Genomic DNA, 22,650 nt, shown 5'->3' with positions numbered 1-22,650 from the left:
TAACCTTAATTTATTTTCAGAGGTCTGCTGTTGCTTCTGCAATGATCTGATTTGAAAAGCAAGGACTGCGAATTTTAAATCTTTCTTTTTCTTGTTCTCTTGTAAGTCCTTTTCAAAAAGCTGTGTAGCCACTTCTACTATAACACTTAGAGGTTGATCAGTCTAGCCAAGTACACTGTTATTTTTTGTTTGTGCATCCAAAACCTTTTTAATAAGATGGTAGTTTCCAGGGTTAGTTTTTGTAGCCTCTGCTGGCCCGTTGGCCTCTGGCACACCTGAAATTCCAGCCCTTCCAGTAGACACAGTATTTGGTGTGACTGTGTGGGGTTCATGTGTCCTTGCCAAAATGCTGGTACACCTCCCGGCCCTTGCAAGGACCAGAAAGCAGAACGGTGCCACAGCCCTCTTGGAAATCCAGGGCCAATAGGTTGAAGGTGAGGATCTTGTCCCCAGCCTTGAGAATGAAGGTGCAGTTTGACCCTGCACATGCACAAGGAACATTCTCTCACTTTGGGTACTTTCTGAACCCACACATCAGTTATGGTCCCCACAAACACAACTGTTTTGTTTTCCTGGCCAGGAAGTTTCATCTTCCAGATCATCCACAAAAGAGAGTGTGGTGGCTGATTTTTTGCAACTGATAAACAACATCTTCAGGACCAACTGCTTGAGGGTAGAGTTGGTCTGTCTGGCCAGAAACCTGTACAGCTTGACCAGCAGCCTTAGCTAAATGACCTAGATTTGGGGCTTCTTGTGACGAAACTTTTGGTTCTTGCAGTGGTGTGTATCAACTCACATGATGGCAACTCTTTCTTGGTCAGGTCCAGAAAGAGCAACTCTACTGTTTTGAATCTGTTTTCTTTTTTTTTTTTTTTTAATTTCTGGAAGAAAATTTCCAAGGAGGGCAGACATTTAAAGATTTCTATGCTCTGATGCTTCGGGAGTAAATGATGTCTGTCTCTGGAAAACTTTGATAAATCTTTTAATGAAGGCTTTAGAATTTTCTCCCTCCTTCTGAGTACATAAATCAACTTTAGACCAACTTAATTTAGGAGGGAAAGCCTGTAATATTGCTTCCAATAGACTCTGAATGTCAGAATTTAATGAGTAATTTCTTGGTCATTTGTAGGGGATCCAGGAAAAGGATCTGGCCATCTGTTTCCTCTATGAATAGGATGTTCTCCCAGAAGCCATCTGTCTTGTGTAATTACTGCAGTATAATCATGTGTAGGAAGAACGCTCCTTAGCAACCAGTCAAGATCTCTGTGAGTGGGATTATGAATGGCTACAAGCCTCTCTAATTCATCTCTAAATTTGGTGGGATCCTCTGAAAGCATGGGGAAAGGGGGTTTGTAATTCAGAACATCTGCTTCAGTCCAGGGGACATGAATTCTCTGGGGGGTGGGTGAAAACCTTGGATGGATTTCTCACTGTATAGGGAGGTCTGGGGCTGATGGAGTTCAATTTCATAATCCTGGGGAATAAGAGGCATTGTACGGGACAGAAAACCAAGCTTTGCTTTGGCTCTGTAACAGGCCTACTTCTTGCTTCTTAGCTTTTATGCAATCAAACTGTGTATTTTGAGATTTTTAAATCAGGAATGAGTGCCTTCTGTAAATATTGGAGAGATAGAGATATTAAGGCAGGCAAACGGTTATTAAAAAGGTTTTCTGAAAAAGTTGCAGTCAACATAATTTTAATAGCTCCCAAGTATGATTGTTGAGGGGTTAAAGTTGAATTTTGAAGTTGGTTGTGACCCGGAACCCAGTGATCCAAAAGTGCTTCTGAGGGATGAGGGACAGGTAATTGAGGATAGAGAAGAGTATAAATTGAAGGGCAACTTAAGGTGCAAGCAGATTTTAATTTTTGTTCTAATTTAGTTTTATGCTCCTCAGTTTTTTTTTTTTTTAAGTTAGTTTTGAAGGCAAGCCACACACTGATATTTCTCTTCCTATTTGATTTTCCCATAAATACAAATAAAGCAATTGCTTAGGATGAGAGCTCTCTAAAATTATCTTTAAATAAAGGAGTTTTTCTAGCTCAAAAGATCCATCTTCTGGCCAGTCACAGTCAGAATTTCCTATGGTATATTTATTCCAAAAGTGACTCAATCCAGTAAGTCTCTTTATAAAAAGCCCAGGTGGTAGTCTTCCAGGTTTAGAGGAATTTTTAACCATAGAAGCTAGAGGTATTCTTGGAGAGGGCTTAGAGGAGACAGTTCCCATAATTCCTAAAATTCACTGAGAAATAGATTGATGATAGAGTAGACAATGATAAAAAGACTCAGTCCTCAGAGCTTGACATGGTTAGTACACACAGTGTGCTGCTGAAAATTTCATGTGTCTTGGACTCCTACCCTTTCTAGATTGGCCACCTGGTGGATTTCTAACAAAACAGCACCCCCCAATACCCCTACCAGATGACAGAGTATGAGGAGAGAATTTCCACTCAGTCCCAAAATGAAGCTCAGAGACATAAAGCAGAATGAGAGGGAAACCTGATATATACACACACACACACACACACACACACACATACATATAATACACATATGTATGTATATATATATTTTATTTATTTATTTATTTATTGCGGCACAGTTTCAAGCTATCACCCTGGGTAGAGTGTCGTGGCATCCCAGCTCAAGGCAACTCAAATTCTTGGGATTAAGCAATTCTCTTCCCTCAGCCTCCGTAGAAGCTGGGACTACAGGTTCCAGCCACAACACCTGGCTATTTCATTTTTTGTTGCAGTTGTCATTGTTGATTTTTTTTTTTTTTAGCTGGTCCAGGTGGGTTCAAACTATCTACCCATGGTGTTCATTTCCTGTCCCCAGCCCACTGAGTTATAGAAATATAGGTTGATCCTTCTAGCCTGGGGCAAAATGTCAGGGTATGCTCTTCTTGAAATTGCCTAGGCCTAGGAAACAGGGGTCCATTGTTCAGGCTTGAATGGGGGAACCCTGTATCAATAGTTTCTCCAGAAGACAGGTGATCTATGGGTCTGGAACAGAATCACATCTTGGGCTGGAACCCCTTTCAGTCTTTATGACCTGATGATCTCATCTCTGGAAGACATAAATCTGATTAGCTCATCATCCGACTAAAGTTTTCCTTTTGAATTTAAAAGTCCAGAAAGTTCATGAAAAGTGTAAACAATTAGGTCTCTTCTCAAAGTTGGCTTGATTGCCTCTGGCCTTAAGAAGGCAATGACCAATACCACCTGTAGATAGAGTGCTTATACTTTAGCCATGGTGTTAATTTCTTTACTAAGATAAGCTACAGGTTATAAAACTGGACCCTACTGTTGGATCAAGACTCCTAGGATAGGAGGCTCCTGTGGCTCAGTTGGCAGGGCACTGGCCACATACACCTAGGGTGGTGGGGTTTGAATGAGGCCCGGGCCTGCTAAGCAACAATGACAACTGTAACCAAAAAATAGCTGGGCACTGTAGCTGGTGTCTGCAGTCCCAACTACTTGGGAGACTGAGGCAAGAGATTTGCTTAAGCCCAAGAGTTTGAGGTTTCTGTGACATGTGATGCCAGGGTACTCTTCCCAGGGTGATAGCTTGAGACTCTGTCTCCAAAAAAAAAAAAAAAAAGTCTCGCAGGATGATCTGTAATATAGAGATTAAATGGTTATCCGGTAGGAAGACTTAAAGCAGGGGCCTGTAAAAGAGCATTTTTCAGGTGTTGGAATGACTTATCTGCCTCCAGTTACCATTCTAGAGTCACCAGGCACTCCTTGAGCATTTTTAATTAAAGAATAGAGTGGTCTAGCTACATCCAGGAACACAGAGTCTACAAAAGCCTGTAATTTTCTAAGAAACCTGGAGAGTTTGAGGTTTGAGTTAAGCCAAAATTGGTTCTATTCTTTCTTTGCTAAAGGCTCTCTTAGCCTGTGAAATTTGAAGGCCCAAATAGTGTACTTCAGGCACATATAACTGGGCTTCAGCCTTGGTAACCTTGAACCCACAATCTGCTACAATGCTTAATAGAGCTTGGGTAGTTTTGTGGCATTCCTCTGCATCTGGTGCTCCCAAAAGAATGTCATTTATGTGCTGAACAAAAGTCACTAGAAGAGAAATGACTCAAGTGTTGGCCTAAGTCTTCTCCAAACAAGTGAAGGCTGTCTCTAAATCCATGAGGTTAATTTGGACCAAGTGACCTTATTTCGCTGTTCCCATCTGTCCCTCAGTAGCCCATATTTTTGGGTTAATTTGTGTCTCTAATAAGGGAAGGCACAGTAGAAGTACTTAACCTATATTTATATAAATGGCTGTTTCCGCTTTAGTTAGTATGTCTCCCCCTCCCCCAGAAGGGGAGTAGGACTTTGAGGCATGATTAGAAAGGCAGGAGAGAACAGCCAGTTGTCCCAAATGCAGATTAAAGGCTGAGAGGAGAATTTGGTAACCATCTTTCAAAACACCCTCTGTATATTTCTTTTGATTTTTATTATTATTCTTTTTTTTTTTTTTTTTGTGGTTTTTGGCCGGGGCTGGGTTTGAACCCACCACCTCTGGCATATGGGACCGGCACCCTACTCCTTGAGCCACAGGTACAGAGTATCACAATGTTGCCTCAGTAGAGGGATGTGAAGTCGCAGCTCACAGTAACCTCAAGCTCTTGGGCTCAAATGACTCTTTTGCCTTCAGCCTTCCTCGTAATTGGGACAACAGGTCCGTGCCACAGAGCATGGCTATTATTTTTTTTTTTTTCTTTTAGGAGGCCCTGGCTGCGTTTGAACCCACCAGACCCAGTGCACACGGCCGGCACTATAATCATTGAGAAAACAGGTACCCAGCCCCCCTGTATAGTTACTTTAAAGTAATACGGTTTTCTAAGGAGTCAGGCAATAAATTGGGTGTTCACCAGCCAATTGGGTGCTCACCACCCCCCTGAAGCCATTCAAGATAGGCTGAGGGACTTTCTTTTTATTCCTGGTAAATGGTAGACAACTTCAAATAACTCATAGACTTTTATTTGTATCAATGTCAACCTTCCAGGATACATGATAGAAAATGTTTATACCACTAGTCACCTTGATTATCAGGTCCCATTCAGGATCCTCAAAGGGAAATGTCTTTGCATGGGGTATCTGTTTTTTTCCCCAGAGGAAATACTACTATCAGTATTGGACATAAACCACAAATCACCCCACTTTCTAGCCTCATCCAAGCCTTCAATTTTCTCATCTAAAGTTAAAGTTTGTTTAGTAGTAGCATTACATCTTTCCAAGACAGGCCAAAGCTTTGTCCTGCATCTCTTCCACTACATCTCTTTAATAGTGAGGGCATAGTCGCAGCAGAGGCCCCTTTCTGAGCCATTTCTTACTCCAGGAATCCAGACATAGTAGGGAAGGGTTCAGGCCTCGTGTCTTCTTGCCTGAGCCTCTAGGGAAACTCAGTGCCTGACAACTTTCCTCCCTAGTGATAGCAACCATTTCAAAAGCTTCCTTCTGCTCTTAATATCTGCTGATAGCTTGTCTTTATCTCACTGTCTCCTCATCCCCATTCTGGCTGTAAAGACTGCAAAAATCTGGTTTAACATTCAGATGTGCTTGTAGGGCCTGAGACCACTTTTTAAGCTTTTGAATATCAGCACTAACTGGGAGATGAAATGCATTGTCAAGGTGAAGTAGAAAAAAGCAGATGAAGCAGGGGCAGGTAAGAAGCTACATTACCTGGAAGTGAAGACAGTCAGTTGTAGGAGTAATAAGTAATGCTCAGCAGACAGAGGGAATTCAGAATATCCATTGTTCCATTAGTTTATCTTGCAGAAGATGTATTTTCTTCCCAGATAGTGGCACCAAAATGTCAGATACTAGGGGACCAGAGGTGAGGTATGTTTTCTATTTCTTTGTTCCAAGTGTCAAAGAGTGGCTATTACAGCTAAGACAGTGAAACAAATGACCAGAACAAGCAGATACAAATGTTTAAAAGGGAAAAGTTCATAAAGAACTGTACACTCCAGGGAAGGAACACATCTACATTCTCAAGTGGAGAAGACCCTGGGATTAGTAAGTTGTTTCCCTTTACATGGATTTTCCAATTTCTTTTTTTATTATTATTAAATCATAGCTGTGTACATTGATATGATCATGGGGCATCATTCACTAACTTCTCAGACTGTTTGACACACTTTCATCACACTAGTTAACATAGCCTTCCTGGCATTCTCTCAGTCACTGTGCCAAGACACTTACATTGCACATTTACCAAGTTTCACATATACCCTTGTAAGATACACTGCTGGAGTAATACCACCAATACCATTCCCTCTACCCACCTCCCCCTCCCTCCCCTCTCTTTCCCCATTCTTCCTATTCTTAAGTTGTAACTGGGTTATAGCTTTCATGTGAAAACCCTAAATTAGTTTCATAGTAGGGCTGAGTACATTGGGTACTTTTTCTTCCATTCTTCACATCCTTTACTAAGAAGAATATGTTGCAGCTCCATCCATGTAAACATAAAAGAGGTAAAGTCTCCATCTTTCTTTAAGGCTGCATAATATTCCATTGTGTACATATACCACAATTTATTAATCCATTCGTGGATCGATGGGCACTTGGGCTTTTTCCATGACTTAGCAATTATGAATAGGGCTGCAATAAACATTCTGGTACAAATATCTTTGTTATGGTGTGATTTTTGGTCTTCTGGGTATATGCCCAGTAGAGGGATTACAGGATTGAATGGCAGATCTATTTTTAGAACACTAAGTGTTTTTCATATTTCTTTCCAAAAGGTATGTATTAATTTGCATTCCCACCAGCAGTGCAAAAGTGTTCCCTTTTCTCCACATCCGCGCCAACATCTCTGGTCTTGGGATTTTGTGATATAGGCTAGTCTCAGTGGAGTTAGATGATATCTCAAAGTAGTTTTGATTTGCATTTCTCTGATGATTAAAGATGATGAGCATTTTTTCATATTTCTAAAGGCCGCACGCCTGTCTTCTTCAGAGAAGTTTCTCTTCAAATTCCTTGTCCCCCCTGCGATGGGATCCCTTGTTCTATTCTTGCTAATGTGTTTCAGTTCTCTGTGGATTTTGGTTATTAAACCTTTGTCGGAAACATAACCTGGAAATATCTTCTCCCATTCTGAGGGCTGTTTGCTTCCTTTACTTACTGTGTTCTTGGCTGTGCAGAAGTTTTTAGTTTGATCAAGTCCCAGTAGTGTATTTTTGAAGGTGCGTCAATTGCCCGGGGGGTCCTCCTCATAAAATACTTGCCCAGACCGATTTCTTCAAGGGTTTTCCCTGCACTCTCCTCTAGTATTTTAATAGTTTCATGTCTTAAGTTTAAATCTTTAATCCAGTGAGAGTCTATCTTAGTTAATGTTGAAAGGTGTGGGTTCAGTTTCAGTCTTCTGCTGGTTACCAGCCAGTTCACCCAGCACCATTTGTTAAATAGGGAATCTTTTCCCCACTGAATGTTTTTAATTGGTTGTCAAAGATTAAATAATGGTAAGTACCTGGATTCATCTCTTGGTTCTCTATTCTGTTAAAGACATCTACTTCTCTGTTTTTGTGCCAATACCATGCTGTTTTGATCACTATCAATTTGTAGTATAGTCTGAGGTCTGGTAGCATAATTCCTCCTGCTTTGTTTTTATTTCTGAGTAATGTCTTGGATATTCGAAGTTTTTTCTGATTCCATGTAAAACGAAGTATTGTTTTTTTCAAGATCTTTAAAGTATGACAGTGGAGCTTTAAAGCTTAATAGTGACTGCATTGAAATTATATATTGCTTTCGGTAGAATGGACATTTTAACGATGTTGACTCTTCCCAGCCATAAGCATGGTATGTTTTTCCATTTGTTAATATTTTCAGCTATTTCTTTTCTTAGAGTTTCATAGTTCTCTTTATAGAGATCATTCACATCCTTTGTTAGATAAATTACCAAATATTTCATCTTCTTTGGCACTACTGTGAATGGGATAGTCTTTAACTGTTTTTTCAACTTGACTATTCTTGGTATATATAAAGGCTACCGATTTATGAATGTTGATTTTGTAACCTGAGACGCTGCTGTATTCCTTCATCACTTCTAAGAGTTTTGTAGTAGAGTCCCTAGGGTTTTCCAGATATACTATATCATCTATGAAGAGGGAAAATTTGATCTCTTCTGACCCTATATGGATACCCTTGATTCCCTAATTGCACTGGCTAACACATCCATTACAATGTTAGAAAGCAATGGAGACAATTGGCAGCCTTGTCTGGTTCCTGATCTGAGTGGAAATGATTCCAATTCAACTCAATTCAATATGATATTGGCTATGGGTTTGCTGTAGATGGTCTCTATCAGTTTAAGAAATGTCCCTTCTATACCAATTTTCTTAACTGTTCTGATCACGAAGGATGCTGGATAGTATCAAAAGCTTTTTCTGCATCAATTGAGAGAATCATATGGTCTTTGGTTTTTATTTTGTTTATGTAATGGGTTACATTTATAGATTTACATATATTGAACCAGCCTTGAGACCCTGGGATAAAACCGACTTGGTCATGATGTATAATTTGTTGGATGTGTTGCTGGATTCTGTTTTTTAGGATCTTGTTGAATATTTTTGCATCTAAGTTCATTAGTGATATCGGTCTATAATTTTCCTTTCTTGTTGGGTCTTTTCCTAGTTTGGGGATCAGGGTGATATTTGCTTCATAGAACGTGTTGGGTAGTCTTCCTTCTTTTTCTACCTTTTGGAACAGGTTGAGTAATATAGGTACTAATTCCTCTTTAAAGGTTTGGTAGAATTCTTATGTGAAACCATCTGGTCCCGGGCTTTTCTTTTTAGGGAGGTTTTGTATGGTTGATGCTATTTCAGAACTGATATGGGCCTGTTCAATATTTATACTTGATTCTGGCTAAGTCTTGGAAGGTGACGTGCTTCCAAGTATTGGTCAATTTCCTTCAGATTTTCATATTTCTGAGAATAAAGTTTCTTGGATTATTCATTAAGGATTTTTTGGATTTCTAAGGAGTCTGTTGTTATTTTGTCTTTGTCATTTCTGATTGATGAGATTAGAGATTTTATTTGTTTTTTCCTGATTAGGGTGGCCAAAGATTTATCTATTTTATTGACCTTTTCGAAAAGCCTGCTTTTTGATTTATTGATCTGTTGTATTATTCTTTTCTTTTCAATTTCATTTAATTCTGCTTTAATTTTGGTTATTTCTTTTCTTCTACTGGGTTTGGGGTTGGAATGTTCTTCCTTTTCCAGTTGCTTGAGATGTCCCATTAAGTTGTTAACTTCCTCTGTATCTGTTCTCTTGAGGAAGGCTTGCAGTGCTATAAATTTCCCTCTTAGAACTGCCTTTGCAGTGTCCCAGAGGTTCTGATAGTTCGTGTCTTCATTGTTGTTTTGTTCCAAAAAAATGGTGATTTTTTTCTTAATCTCATCTCTGACCCAGCTATCATTCAACATAAGGTTATTTAACTTCCATGTTTTTGTATGAGTATGCAGATTCCTGTTGTTACTAAGCTCAAGTTTTATCCTATGGTGGTCCGAGAAGATTCATGGAATAATTTCTATTCTTTAAATTTACTGAGGTTAGACTTGTAAGATGTGATCGATTTTGGAGTAAGTTCCATGGGCTGATGAGAAGTATGTGTATTCAGTTTTGTTGGGATGAAATGTTATGTAGATGTCTGCTAAATCCAAATTTGGATGGTTAGATTTAAATCTAAGATTTCTTTGCTCAGCTTCTTGTTGGAGGATCAATCCAACACTGCCAAAGGAGTGTTGAAATCTCTGATTATTATGGAGCTGGAGGAAATCAAGTTGCTCATGTCTGTTAGAGTTTCTCTTATAAATTGAGGTGCATTCTGGTTTGGTGCATAGATATTAATAATTGAGATCTCATCATATTGAGTATTACTCTTAACAAATAAGAAGTGACCATTCTTGTTCTTCCTTACTTTTGTTGGTTTAAAGCCTATTGTATCTTCAAATAAAATTGCAACACCTGCTTTTTTTCTGATTACCATTTGCCTGAAATATGGATGATCATCCTTTCACCCGGAGTCTGTATTTGTCTTTTAAGTTAAGATGTGACTCTTGTATGCATCAAATATCTGGCCTGAGTTTTTGTATCCAGTCAGCTAAACTATGCCTCTTCAGATGACAGTTTCAGCCGTTCACATTAATGGAGAATATTGATAACTCTGGTGAAGTTTTGGGTATCAAGTTTTTAAAAGTCCAGTCGGCATTTTTAATCCTTTCACCAGTGTGGAAATTGGAGTCTCATCAAAAGTTTCTGAGTGAGTTTACTTTTCTAGTATAAGATTGGGTTGGTCATTATGGAGGATAGGTCTGAGAATATCGTGAAGATCTGGTTTGGTTAGGGCAAATTACTTCAACATATGAATGTCATTGAATTATTTAAGTTCTCCATCATAAATGAAACTCAGTTCAGCTGTATACAAGATCTGGGGTTGAAAGCTATTTTGCTTTAGAAGATTAAAAGTCGGTGACCACCCTCTTCTGGCTTGAAAAGTTTCAGCAGAGAGATCTGCAGTCATTCTAATATTCTTTCCTTTGAAGGTAATAGTTTTCTTTCTCCTGGCAGCTTTGAGAATTTTCTCCTTCATATTAACTTTAGTGAAGTTCTGATATGCCTGGGGGATGTCTTATTGGGGTTGAGTCGTGCTGGGGTTCTGAAGCTGTCCACTATCTGAATTTCAGAATCTCTAGGCATGTCTGGATAATTCTCTTTCATAATTTCATGCAGAAGGGCTTCTGTGCACAGCGAGGCCACTTCATCTGTTTCTGGAACTCCAATGATTTGAATATTAGCCTTCTTCGAATTATACCAGAGGTCTCAGAGAGAATGATCCATTTTTGCTCTCCATTTCTCTTCCTCTTTGCGAGTTTGGGAGCGTTCAAAGGTTTTATCTTCAATGTCAGAAATCCTTTCTTCTGCTTGCTCCATTCTGTTGCTGAGGGATTCTACTGTATTTTTCATATCTTTGAGGGCTGCAAATTCTTGCTTCAGTGTGTCTAAGTCTTTGGTGGTTTTGTCTTTAAATTCTTTAAATTCTTGAGACAACTTTTGAATTTCTCCTCGAATTCCTAATTGCACTGTATTAATCTCGTCTGCAATCCAAATTCTGAATTCGATTTCTGGCAGTTGTTTATGAATGGGCTCTTCAATTACATCTGCCATATCTTTCCTGGGGGGGGGGGTGATCTATTCTGGTTATTCATGTTACCAGAGTTTTTCCACTGATTCCGCCCCATGGTTGTTTTACTCCCTTTGATTTTTTTCCCCTGGGACTTTGTCAAGTGCCTGTACAGTGTTATGGCCTGAGAAACTGGGGCCCTGTCTGGTGTGGTGTGGCTAAGTGGTTCTGTCTTGTTTTCAGCTGGTTTCTGTTCCACCCTAGTGAAACAGATACTCCTGATTGAAGTCTCAGCTGTGGAGAAATATCAGCAATTAATTCACCCCACCCCCACCAGCAATAATTGAAAAAGAAAAATCAAAGCTTCCTACCACGGTGCACCCAGGGGACCACATGATTTGTCCTCAGGTGTTTGGTTCAGTTCAAAAGGTCCAAATCAATTGTCTGAGTCTGCACCTGTCTCGGGTGAGGGAGTTTAAGAGGTCTCTGGGAACTGCATCATAGGGGTCTGGTGACTACTGTGATGTGGCTTGCTCCAGTGCTGTGTGGAGTCAGGAGGAGCCACCCAACCAATAGATCAGTCTGTCAAGGTTGATGCCTCCTTCCCCACCTTGCACCACTGTCACACCCAGTCACTGATAGCCTTGCTGTTGGGTTCCCTGTTGCCTGTAGTGAACCGGTACTCCTGGAGTTTGCACCTGCCTGAATCACAAGGAAGTCTGCCAGGCCGCTGCGCTCTGCCTCTCTCTAGCAGGAGGAGCTGAGGCCTGACAACCTTAGGCACTTCATGAAGGTTGGGGGGTTTTCACTCAGGTCCAGTCTCGCCCCTGATTAATGTTACTGACAGAACAGAACAGAACAACTCTGCGGTTTCCCTGAAGAAAAGACGCTGAATTGAGTTCTAAATCAGCTTGTCTTTGCTCTTGTATTGTCTATAGGCTGACGATCCCCTGAGGGCCAGGTGCGTCTTAGGTTCAGTAAAGCAGACCTCTGGGTCAGCCCTGCCCTGGGAGTTTCCCCGGTTTGCAAGTTGGAGTGGCCTCAGACAAATCCTATACTCACAGTCTCTGTTTGCCTAGGGAGACAGGGGGTGTGACTTCAGAATATTATGTAGTGAACCGTATTGCTAGCAAAAGAGGGCTGCTATTTTATGCCTCAGGCAACCGCTGCTCCCGTGCAGCTCCCTTCCGGGCAACCATCCTCTCTCTGCTCCAGTGCCACTGGCTGGAGCCCGGCACTGTCTACCCCCCTTGAGCAATCGCCCAAGGACTCCTGGAGGACAGGCCTCCAGACCTTGGAGCGAGAGCAGAGGGGAGTGCATGCAGCGCTGGGAGCCTGGGGTTATGGGCAGAGAACACACACAGTTTTACAGTTTTATGCCGTATTGTCACCAAAAGACAGCTGTCGCACTGTGCCTCAGGGAACTGCTGCTCCGGTGCAGTCCCCTCTCTGCAGACTGTCCTCTCCTCTCTCCTGTGTCCCGGAGATGTTGCCGACCAGCTGCAGTTGAGGCCTTATCCACACCCCCCAAGAAATCACCCAAGACTCTGAACTCCTGGGGGACTGGCCTCCAGACTTCAGTGTGAGTGGAGGGGAACGCTGGGAGCTCAGAATTCCAGGTAGAGACTATATACAGTTTATACAGTTTTAGGCTTGGCATGAGGACGCCGTGACACCCTAGTAGGGGAGGTAGGTGCAGTTTTTAGGGGGTCTCTCCAGTGGAGTGTAGTGGGAAGAACTTTGAACTCTGCCCGATTGTTTGTGGGGCACTCTGAGCTGTTCTCATGGGGGAGGGGACTTCCGCCTGCTTGGTGATGGATTTTGTACCTTTTGTTTTTATCCTTGTGGTCGCAGCTCACCTCACCAGGGTTGACATGTGTTCTTCAACCTTCTCTCTTAATGCAGCTCAAATCCACCAGGTTACTTGCTGAATTTTTGTCCTTTAACTGTCCTTCTGGACGGGAGCCTCTGTGGAAAGCTGGCTTCAGTCAGCCATCTTGTCTCCTCACCCCGGATTTTCCAATTCTATGTTAAGTGGTGTGGTGGTAAAATGTTCATGATTTTTCTTGGAAATGGAGAAACCTTCCAGAATGGAGAGTCCTCCCATTTCTATCCCTGTAATCAATGGACACTATTTGACATTGTAATTGTAGAGTGTGATAGAACTGGTGTAAATTGTACTATGTTAATGAAAAGAGATCACTTGAGCTTACTGTCCTCTTACTTGTATGCCCACTCCAAAGTGCCTTTTTTGTGGCCTTGGCCACATCTCCACATTGTGTCCTTTCTAACTCTGAGAGTCATTTTTGTATGTCAACCTTGAAATGTCAGGTTTTGTTTCTTGGAAGCCCCTCTGCTCAATTTGTTCCTCTAAATATGGACAAAGGATCTCCTAGTATCTTCTGCCTCGTCTCTCCTTAGCACTACATAACAGAATAAACACAACTTTAAGGCTGTGAGATGCGACTGACATTTGTAGAGTGTTTCTTCCATTTGAATTATGATGAGAAAAGCATGAGATATATTTAAAGATATTGTCATACTCTTCACATATATAGAACTTCTCTATGAATTCTTTTATGTACTGAAATGAGTAGTGGTTATAGGATTTGACACTTTCCTTTGTAGGTGATTTCTATGTTATAAATTTTGTATTTATACAATGATTGAAGCACTAGTTAAACAGTTGTCAAGCTCTTCACATTTGTAGACTTTCTCTTCAACATGAATTTTATTGTGTACAGAAAACAATGCATACTGGCATGAGGCTTTGCCACATCTTCACATTATTTCCATTTTTCTTCCTATGGTTTCTCTTATGTTTACTAAGAATGAGGATCACTGAAAACCTTTGCCACATTATCATTTAGAAGATTTCTCTCCAATATGAATGTTCTCATGTTAAGGTTTGTACTCTAGTTAAGGTCACTGCCACAGTGTTCACATATGTAGGATTACTCTCCAGTTTGAATTCTTCTATGTTTAGCATTCTACGAACACCAGGTCAAGGCACTGCCACAGTCCTCAAATGGAGGGTTTCTCTCCTATGTGATTTCTTCTATGTACAGTGAGGATTGAATGTGAGTTAGAGTTTGCAACACTGTCCATATTTAAAAGGTTTCTCTCCAGAATAAATTCTTAAATGTCTGGAAATGTTCACAAACTAATGAGTCTATGCTACATGACCCCTGTAGTTTCTTACTTTGGTGTACAGAAAGGGTTGAGTACACTGTAAATGCCTTGCCACATTCTTCATATTTGTAGAGTTGCTCTCCACAAAAAATTCTATCATGTTCACTATGAGTTTAACTAAGGAAAAGGGCTTTAGTGCATTCTTTTAATTTGTAAGCTTTATGTACAGAGTGAATTCTTTGATGTATAGAAATGTTTGAGTCACAGTCAAAGGCTTTGCCACACTCTTTACATTTGTAGAGTTTCCCTCCAGAGTGAATTCTTTCATGTCTAGAAAGGCTTGTGTAGTACTTAAAGGATTTTCCACATTCTTAACATTTGTAGGGTTTCTCTGCAGAGTGAATTCTTTGATGTACAGAAAGGTGTGAGTACTGTTTAAAGGCTTTTCCACACTCTTGACATTTGTAGAGTTTCCCTCTAGAATGAATTCTTTGATATCTAAAGAGGAGAGAGTGCTGGTTAAAGACTTTGCCACATTCTTGACATTTGTAGGGTTTCTGTCCAGAGTGAATTCTTTGATGTCTAGAAAGTATGAGTGGTGTTTAAAGGCTTTGCCACATTCTTCACATCCATAGGGTGTCTCTCCAGAATAAATTCTTTGATGTACAGAAAGGTTTGAGTACTTGTTAAAGGCTTTGACACATTCCTGACATTTGTAGGGTTTATCGCCAGAAGGAATTCTTTGATGTCTAAAGAAAAGAGAGTGCTGGTTAAAGGTTTTTCCACATTCTTCACATTTGAAGTGTTTCTCTCCAGAATCAATTTTTTTTTCCAGAAACATGTGAGTACTGCTTGGTAATTTTGTCACATTTCTTATAGTTGCAGGTTTTTTCGCCAGTATCAAAATTCGGATGGTTATAATATTTTGAACTGTGGCTAAGACATTTGCCATCATTTTCACACTTGTCCAGTTTCTCTCCAGTATGGAAACTTGAGCAAGACTGAAAAACTTGTCTACCTTCTTTGCATTTGAACTGTTTTTTTCCAGTATGCATGATCTTATGTTTTGTAACATGTGAGCAGAAGTTAGAGGCTTTCCCATTCCTTTTACAATTGAAAGTTTTCTCTAAGGTATATTTCATTGTTTTTCTATTGAGATTTGACAATTGTCTGAAGGTGTTCAAAGAGTTACTACATTGGAAGACTTTGCCATAGGTTGCTGTTAAACATTGGTCAAGTCCACTGTAAAATACTTTCTGCTCATCACACTCATACACACTTTCCCATTTTTTTGTTAAGTTCAAATTCTCGGAGTCATAGCTTTGATATCTGGTCAGGATCATCTCTGGAAATAAAATATTTGTGCCCCACTCTTTAAAACGGTCTTCAGTAGAATGATTATATAGAACTGAAAGAAATTTAAGCAATAAGAATTTTAGCCACTGGCTTTTTATCAGAATCTAGTAAATATACATTGCACATTCTATATGCAAAATCAGGTCAAGAACATTAAGAACATGCCATAATATAGTATAGAGGTTCTAATTATCTTTAAGATAGTAAATGTTATATTTATACAATGCATTTGGGGGGATTCTCAAACCCAGGTAGGAATTTGCAGCACAACAAATAAGCAGAAGGTGTAGAGATAAAGTAGAGGCCGGGCATTGGTTCATGTTTTTAATCCTAGAACTCTGGGAGACTGAGGTGAATGGATCACTTGAGCACAGGTGTTTGAGATCAGCCTGGGCAAGAGTGAGACTCCATCTCTACCACAAATAGAAAAATTAGTCAAGCACTGAGGCACATTTCTCTAGTCCCAGCAACTCATGAGGTTGAAGCAAGAAGAGCTCTTGCACCCAGAAGATTGAGCCTGTGAGCCCTGACAACACAGCACTCATTCCAGGGTGACAATTACTCAACCTAAAATAAATAAATGCACACATACATAAATTTGTGTGTGTGTGTGTATAAAGGAAAATATCATCAATAATAATAGAAAATAATAAAGGGAAAAACATCAATAATAATAATAAAAGAGCCAAATAGAACAAAAATAGAAGTTTTTCATGTTTACCCCATCACAGAATTTATGCCATCTTAATACATAATGGTGAAAATGGAAGTAAACTTTCAAATCCCAGTTTTGTCCTCAAAAAGAAAAGAGTGACACCTGTGTTAATCCTTCTTGCTTTTGAGGGAGTTTCCAAAGAATGGTTACTGACTCCCATCAGTGAGAGTGCTTAAAGGAATGGTGCTATAGTTTCTAAGACAGACTGGGAATGATGAATTCAAAGGGATAATATTATTAGAGTAGCAGAGAGACTCCAATGTAACAGACAAATTCAGGTCTAGCAAGTGATGAGAAACTCTTAAGAGAACATGTAGAAAAATGCTTCCATAAAGAAATAACCACAGATTTCTACAGGCAAAACACTGTCTAAATGTACAGTTCTCCCTTTTTTGTAAAATGTGTGTCAGAGTCCTGCAGGACACAGCCATATCACAAAGTTTGTGAAAGGTGACTTTTCTAATCCTCAAAAATCAATGAAAGCTTACAGCATACAAAATGTTAGGGGGACATAACCCAAAGAACTAAAAAAAAAAATGATCTGGAATTAACCATAAAATATAGAGATGTCTAAATTACCCTACACTTTTAACTGAATAATGCTAAATGCATAAAATAGGAATGATACAGACAACTAAGTAAAATCAGAAAAATGAGGGTATCAAACACAATGAAAATGACTGACCTGTCTCAAATGTAAGGAAAAAGGTATAAAGAATGAAGAAAGCCCACCATAGTTCAGCTAGGAGAAACAAAGAGACCATAAAAAGACAGATGAAGATCAAGAATTTGAGTCACACACAAGAAAAGAATCTTGAAAGCAACAGGAGAAAATAGATGTGTTATCGCTACGGATGTTGCATCAGATTACTAGTGGATTAGCAACATGAACCTTCCACATCAAAAAAGAGTTGGTGAGGCTTGGCGCCTGTACCTCAAGTGGCTAAGGCACCAGCATCATACACCAGAGCTGGCAAGTTCGAATCCAGCCCGAGCCTGCCAGACAGCAATGCAAACTACAACTAAAAAATAGCCAGGCATTGTGGCAGGAGCCTGAAGTCCCAGCTACTTGGGAGGCTGAGGCAAGAGAATCACTTACACGCAAGAGTTAAGGTTGCTGTGAGCTGTGATGCTAGGGCGACAACTTGAGACTTTGTCTCAAATGCAAAAAAAAAAAAGGCGGCACCTGTGGCTCAAAAGAGTGGGGTGGCAGCCTATATACCAGAGGGGGTGAGTTAAAACTTGGCCCCAGCAAAAAACTGCAAAAAAAAAAAAAAAAGAAAGGAAGAAAAAAACCTTTTGTTCAGACACAGTCTCATTCTGTTGTTCAGGCTACACTGTCATAAAATCAGCCTAACTCACAGCAACCTCAAACTCCTGGGTGTAAGCAATTCTCTAGCCTCATCCCAACCACCAGCCCCCAGTAGGTGGGACAACACACAACCACTACAATGCCTGGATAATTTTTCTATTTTTAGTAGAGACAGGGTCTCACTCTTGTTTAGGTTGGTCTCACACTCCTGAGCTCAAGCTATCGTCCCACCCTGGGTTTCACAGTGCCAGGATTAGAGGCGTCAACCACCACACCCAGCCTAAAGAATAATTTAAAAAATAATTTAATAGGTACACTAAAACATACACAATAATAATAATTTAAAAAATAATTTAATAGGTATACTAAAAAATACACACAAATTTCATGTCCTTAAAAGCAATGGAAGAACAGTCAGATCCTGCACTCATATGTAAGCCATAGAAAGTTCTTTCATTCTCATTGTACCCTAGAAGGAATATCAGTGAACAGTAAGGACCTTCTGGAAATTAAACAGGTGTATTTACTCACAACTATATGCCCAGCACTCTGGGAGCCAAGTTCAGCTCACAGGTTCCTGACTAGCCTGAGTAAGAATGAGAACACCCCTGTACCAAAAAAAATAGAAAAACTGTAAGCCAGCCAATGTGGAGAAACCTGTAGTCCCAGCTATTTGAGGGCTGAGATAAAAAAAATCATTTGATGGGCAGTTCCTGTGGCTCAACGGAGTAAGGCGCTGGCCCCATATGCTGGCGGTGGCCAGCTCAAACCAAGCCCCAGCCAAACACTGCAAAAAAAATTACTTGACACCAGTAGTTTAAGGTTGCTCTGAGCTAAGTTGATGTCATGTGACTCTACTGTGAGGCAAGAGAGTGAGACTCTGTATTAATAAGAAAACAATAAAAATAAAAACTAATAAAAACAAGAACAGAGATGCCTTCATGTAAGAACAAGGAAAGAAACCCAGGCTTCTCAGAAATAATTTCCAAGGAAGCTGAGCTTCTCTAATCCAATTGTATTGTGTGTTTTCCTCATTGAACTTGGACCTCTGACCTGTGTTATCTGTTTCACTCATTCTAACCTACCTGGGTGCTTGACTAGTGTTTGGTGTGTCCTCATGTTCCAGGGTTCTTTGCTTTGCTCCAGACAGGTGATGAATTCTGGCTTAGAGACAGTAAGACCTGTTTTGTTAGAGAAAAAAACATTGGAATTCTTTAATTGGCAATCTAATGCCTTGGTGAAGTAGAGAAAAGGACATTTTAGAAGATCCTGAAATAGTGCCCCAAACAGATATCCTTGCAGAAACTTCAGAATCTTTTTTTTTTTTTTGTAAAGACAGAGTCTCACTTTATTGCCCTCAGTAGAGTGCCATGGCGTCACACAGCTCACAGCAACCTCTAACTCCTGGGCTTAGGTGATTCTCTTGCCTCAGCCTCCCAAGTAGCTGGGACTAAAGGTGCCCGCCACTCGCCCAGCTACTTTTTGTTGCAGTTTCGCTGGGGCTGGTTTTGAACCCGCCACTCTCAGTATATGGAGCTGACGCACTACCCACTGAGCAACAGGTGCCGCCGAATCTTCATAATCTGTAAAAAGTATTTAAAGTTGGAACATTCCTAACTTCTCCACTACCAAAACTACTGAAATAAAATTTGGTGCTAGAAATCAGAATTAAAGGTAAGAGTAACAATCTAGGCCATAAAATTTCTGAAATTTCCATTAATCTAGTGAAGGATATAAATCAGCCCCAAAATGGGTAAGATTAATGCCAAAATGAAACAAATCCAATTTTTCTTTTCTATACCAAGATATCCTAAAGTTTGCCATAGAAATAAGAATGAATAAACTGAATAAAAACCTTCTACAAAAGGAGAATATGAATTGTTTAGTGTAGAACATGAACTAGGTATATAACTCTTCCTTACCCAGGAAGAACAGGTTTCTGTAGGTCTCTAACATGACTTCCAGATACAAATGCTGCTGAGCAGGGTCCAGGCAGGCCCACTCTTCCATAGAGAATTCAATAGACTTGTCCTTGAATGTCAACACTCCCTGAAAAACAAAAATATTTACCAAGAAAATATGGGGATATGGAATTTCACCTTTTTTTTTTTTGAGACAATCTCAAGCTGTTGCCCTGGATAGTGCTATGGCGTCACAGCTCACAGCAACCTCAAACTCTTGGGCTTAAGCAATTCTCTTGCCTGAGCCTCATAGCTGGGGGTACTAGCGCCTGCCACAACGCCTGGCTATTGTTTTGTTGTATTGTTGCTTAGCTGGCCCAGGCCGAGTTCGAACCCACCAGCCTGGATGTTTGTGGCCAGTGCTGTAACCACTGTGCTCAGGCACCAAGTCATGAATTTCACTTTTAGTTAAATGAGTGAAGAGAACTCTTGCTGACTTATAAGAGTAAATACAATTACCTAATAGGTATAGATGAGATATATTCCCTCATGTATTGTCAAAAACTGAAGAAAGGGGACGGAATGGCAACAACTGAACCGGTGTACACATCATACATTTTTGGTTGACATAGTAGAAATAAAAGGCCACCAATACAGACAGGTATAATTTTGTGCCTTATTTACATCAGAGGTTATAATCTGTGTATGTTTTTTATATTTCAATGTCATGGTGAAATAAATAGTAACTTTAAAGTTTGAACGTGTACAAGAATTGGAGATCTTGAAAAAAATGCAGATTATTATTCAGACGATATGGGGTGAAGATTCTATTTCTAAATTTCCAACCAGCTCAACAGGAGTGACAATGCTTCAGTCCCATGATGATCTTTTGTCAAACATGCAGTGAACTGCAGACACTGGATTTACCCCAGTTGATTCTTGAACCAGTAAACAAAGTTGACAATCTTTACTTTCCCAAGAAAGGTATATGGAAGAGAAACTAAGAAGAAAGGGGTGCTTCCTCAATAAATATTTTGATTTGCTCATATTAGTTGATAATCTCCCCAACTTCTTATTAAGAATACAGAAGATACACTGAACTCCACAATGGAATAGGTGTCCAAGAGCACTGTAACTGAGTGAGTAAAATTAACATCAAATGCAACAGGATGAATTAGTATCAGGTGCTGATTCACAAGTGCAAGCACATCACCGCTGTGATAGTACTGCCCAGAAAAAATCAATCATAATTTGATTAAAAACTAGTTGAGAAAAACCTGGTTTGGGGAAACTTCCAGTTACAGATATCTTACGTGTCTTCTAATCTCTAATCGTGTCTTTAAATAGCCTTCTTTACCATCCCAGAAAGCAACTCTTTTCTAATTATTCTGTTTGTGAGAACTTTGAATTACTCTAGGTAGTTAATGCCATCTTCTGTAAAAGTGCATGGACATCATCCTATTTTACATAGAACTCATGGAGCTTCCAGATGGAAGCTAAACAGTACATATTCCCCTTCTTTGTTACTATCCAATAATCCAACCTCATCCACAATGGGAATCTTGGGCATCCACATTTTCTGATTTTCAACAAAGAGAAATGGAACATTTTCACTATTTCAGGAAACAAACAAAGTGAGAAGTTTTTAGGGCATGTGGAAGTCTGGATGGAGAGAGACTGGAAAGAAGGCTCTGCCATATGTAGAGGAGGAGTTTTGGAGCCTCGTGACTATTAAAAGACAAGGGGAAAAGAGTATTTAAAACAAACTCATTAGGTAGGAACATCAAAAGTAGAAACTTAAACTTTTGCAAAGTCGAAGAACATGATACTGCAGGAGAAAAAGTGCAGACAACCCTGGGTCTTGGGCTCAATTACCTGAAAAGCAATCACTTCTTTCTCTTTGTCCTCCTTCCATGATTTCCTTCTCAGGTGAGATCATCTGGACACATTACTCCTGCTCCTTGATAATATGTCTTTAAAGGCATCAGCACAAACTCTTCACCTGCTACCGCCACATCCACAGGCACAGGGACCTCGAAGTACAGAGAAAATTTTACCCTTTCCTATTCTTTATCACAGGAGATAGTCAGGAAGAAGGAGGTTCCATATGAAGACCAAAGTGTGAGTTTCTAATTTCTTGGCCTCCAGTGCCCTCCCCAGCCAGCAATTTCTGCTATCGGAATATGGGCCCTCTGACCTTTTTTCTGGAAAAATATAAATAAATTTGAGTGTCTTAAATGTATCTGGAAAACCTCATTCTTGACATTGGCCTTCTGTTAGCATCACAGGGGGCCACATGGATGACACCAGCCACACATATGGAATCTGTTGGCAGGCAGAATCACAGATGACGGTATGTGTTCAAACTGGCCATGGAATCATACCTGGAAGCCTGGGCTGAGAAACACTTGGCTAAGCATCACCTCTCAGGGTTTAGTATGCATACAAGGTAATTCTCAGTATGCCCTGTATAAGTATTTGATTCAATAATAGCAGCAGTTACTCTATCTTCAACCATATAATCAGTTTTATTTCACAATGCCTACTTATGTCCTTCCTTAAGATTTTCAGAAAGGCCAGCCAGATGATTCAGGCCTGTAGTTCCAGAACTCTTGAGAGCCCAAGGCAGGTGGCTTGTCTGAGCCCAGGAATATAAGACCAGCCTGAACAAGACTGACCCTGTCTCTATAATTGCTGGGCATTACGGTAGGTGACTGTAGTCCCAGCTACTTGGGAGGATGAGGCAAGAGGATGGCTTGAGCCTAGGAGTTTTAGTTTGCTGTAAGCAGTGATGCCACAGCACTCTTTGGAGGGTGAGTAAGTGAGACTCTGCCTCATAAAACAGTAAATTGCAGGAAGGGTTTTGAGCCATTCACTATAGCATCAACATTGCACAACTCCCCATGAAGAAGAATAGTGAGCAGTTAACCCCCATTTCTGTTTTGGTCTAGCTGATGTCAGCCAGACAACCAGATGGCAAGAAACCATTTCAATGAGACATGGTTTCCCAAGCTCCTTTCCCCTTTCACCACCTTCTGGTCACCCCAGGAACATGAGGTGCTCTTTGCAAAATTAGTCAGCAATCTTCTCAGGTTGCTCTTGAATAAACTGC

The 22,650-nt window shown here is 40.2% G+C and overlaps 1 protein-coding gene and 1 pseudogene across 2 annotated transcripts; both read right to left on the bottom strand.

Annotated features, from left to right (window-relative positions):
• Positions 1–232: 232 nt before the first annotated feature.
• Positions 233–22,650, bottom strand: part of LOC128572468 (ribosomal protein L18-like) — a 49,914-nt pseudogene continuing 27,496 nt past the window's right edge.
• Positions 13,903–21,829, bottom strand: LOC128572937 (putative zinc finger protein 876). Of its 2 annotated transcripts, XM_053573091.1 has the most exons (3): positions 21,414–21,829; positions 19,560–19,686; positions 13,903–15,662 (listed from the first exon to the last, which is right to left on the bottom strand). In XM_053573091.1, the coding sequence occupies exon 3, from the start codon at positions 15,354–15,356 to the stop codon at positions 14,460–14,462; it is 897 nt and encodes a 298-aa protein (XP_053429066.1). In that variant the 5' UTR covers positions 15,357–15,662; positions 19,560–19,686; positions 21,414–21,829; the 3' UTR covers positions 13,903–14,459. The 2 variants fall into 2 exon arrangements, with proteins under 2 accessions (XP_053429066.1, XP_053429067.1); XM_053573092.1 differs by lacking the exons at positions 19,560–19,686; positions 21,414–21,829 and adding an exon at positions 18,723–18,751.

This window comes from Nycticebus coucang, chromosome 20, assembly GCF_027406575.1.
Source record: "Nycticebus coucang isolate mNycCou1 chromosome 20, mNycCou1.pri, whole genome shotgun sequence".
Taxonomy (NCBI): Eukaryota; Metazoa; Chordata; class Mammalia; order Primates; family Lorisidae; genus Nycticebus; species Nycticebus coucang.
Note: the sequence above shows the minus strand (reverse complement) of the source record. Positions and strands in the feature narration are given on the sequence as shown.

What these genes read in the sequence shown, in the direction of transcription:
- LOC128572937 (XM_053573091.1), bottom strand. Translation starts at nt 15,356, where the DNA reads ATGGGAAAGCCTCTAACTTCTGCTCACATGTTACAAAACATAAGATCA.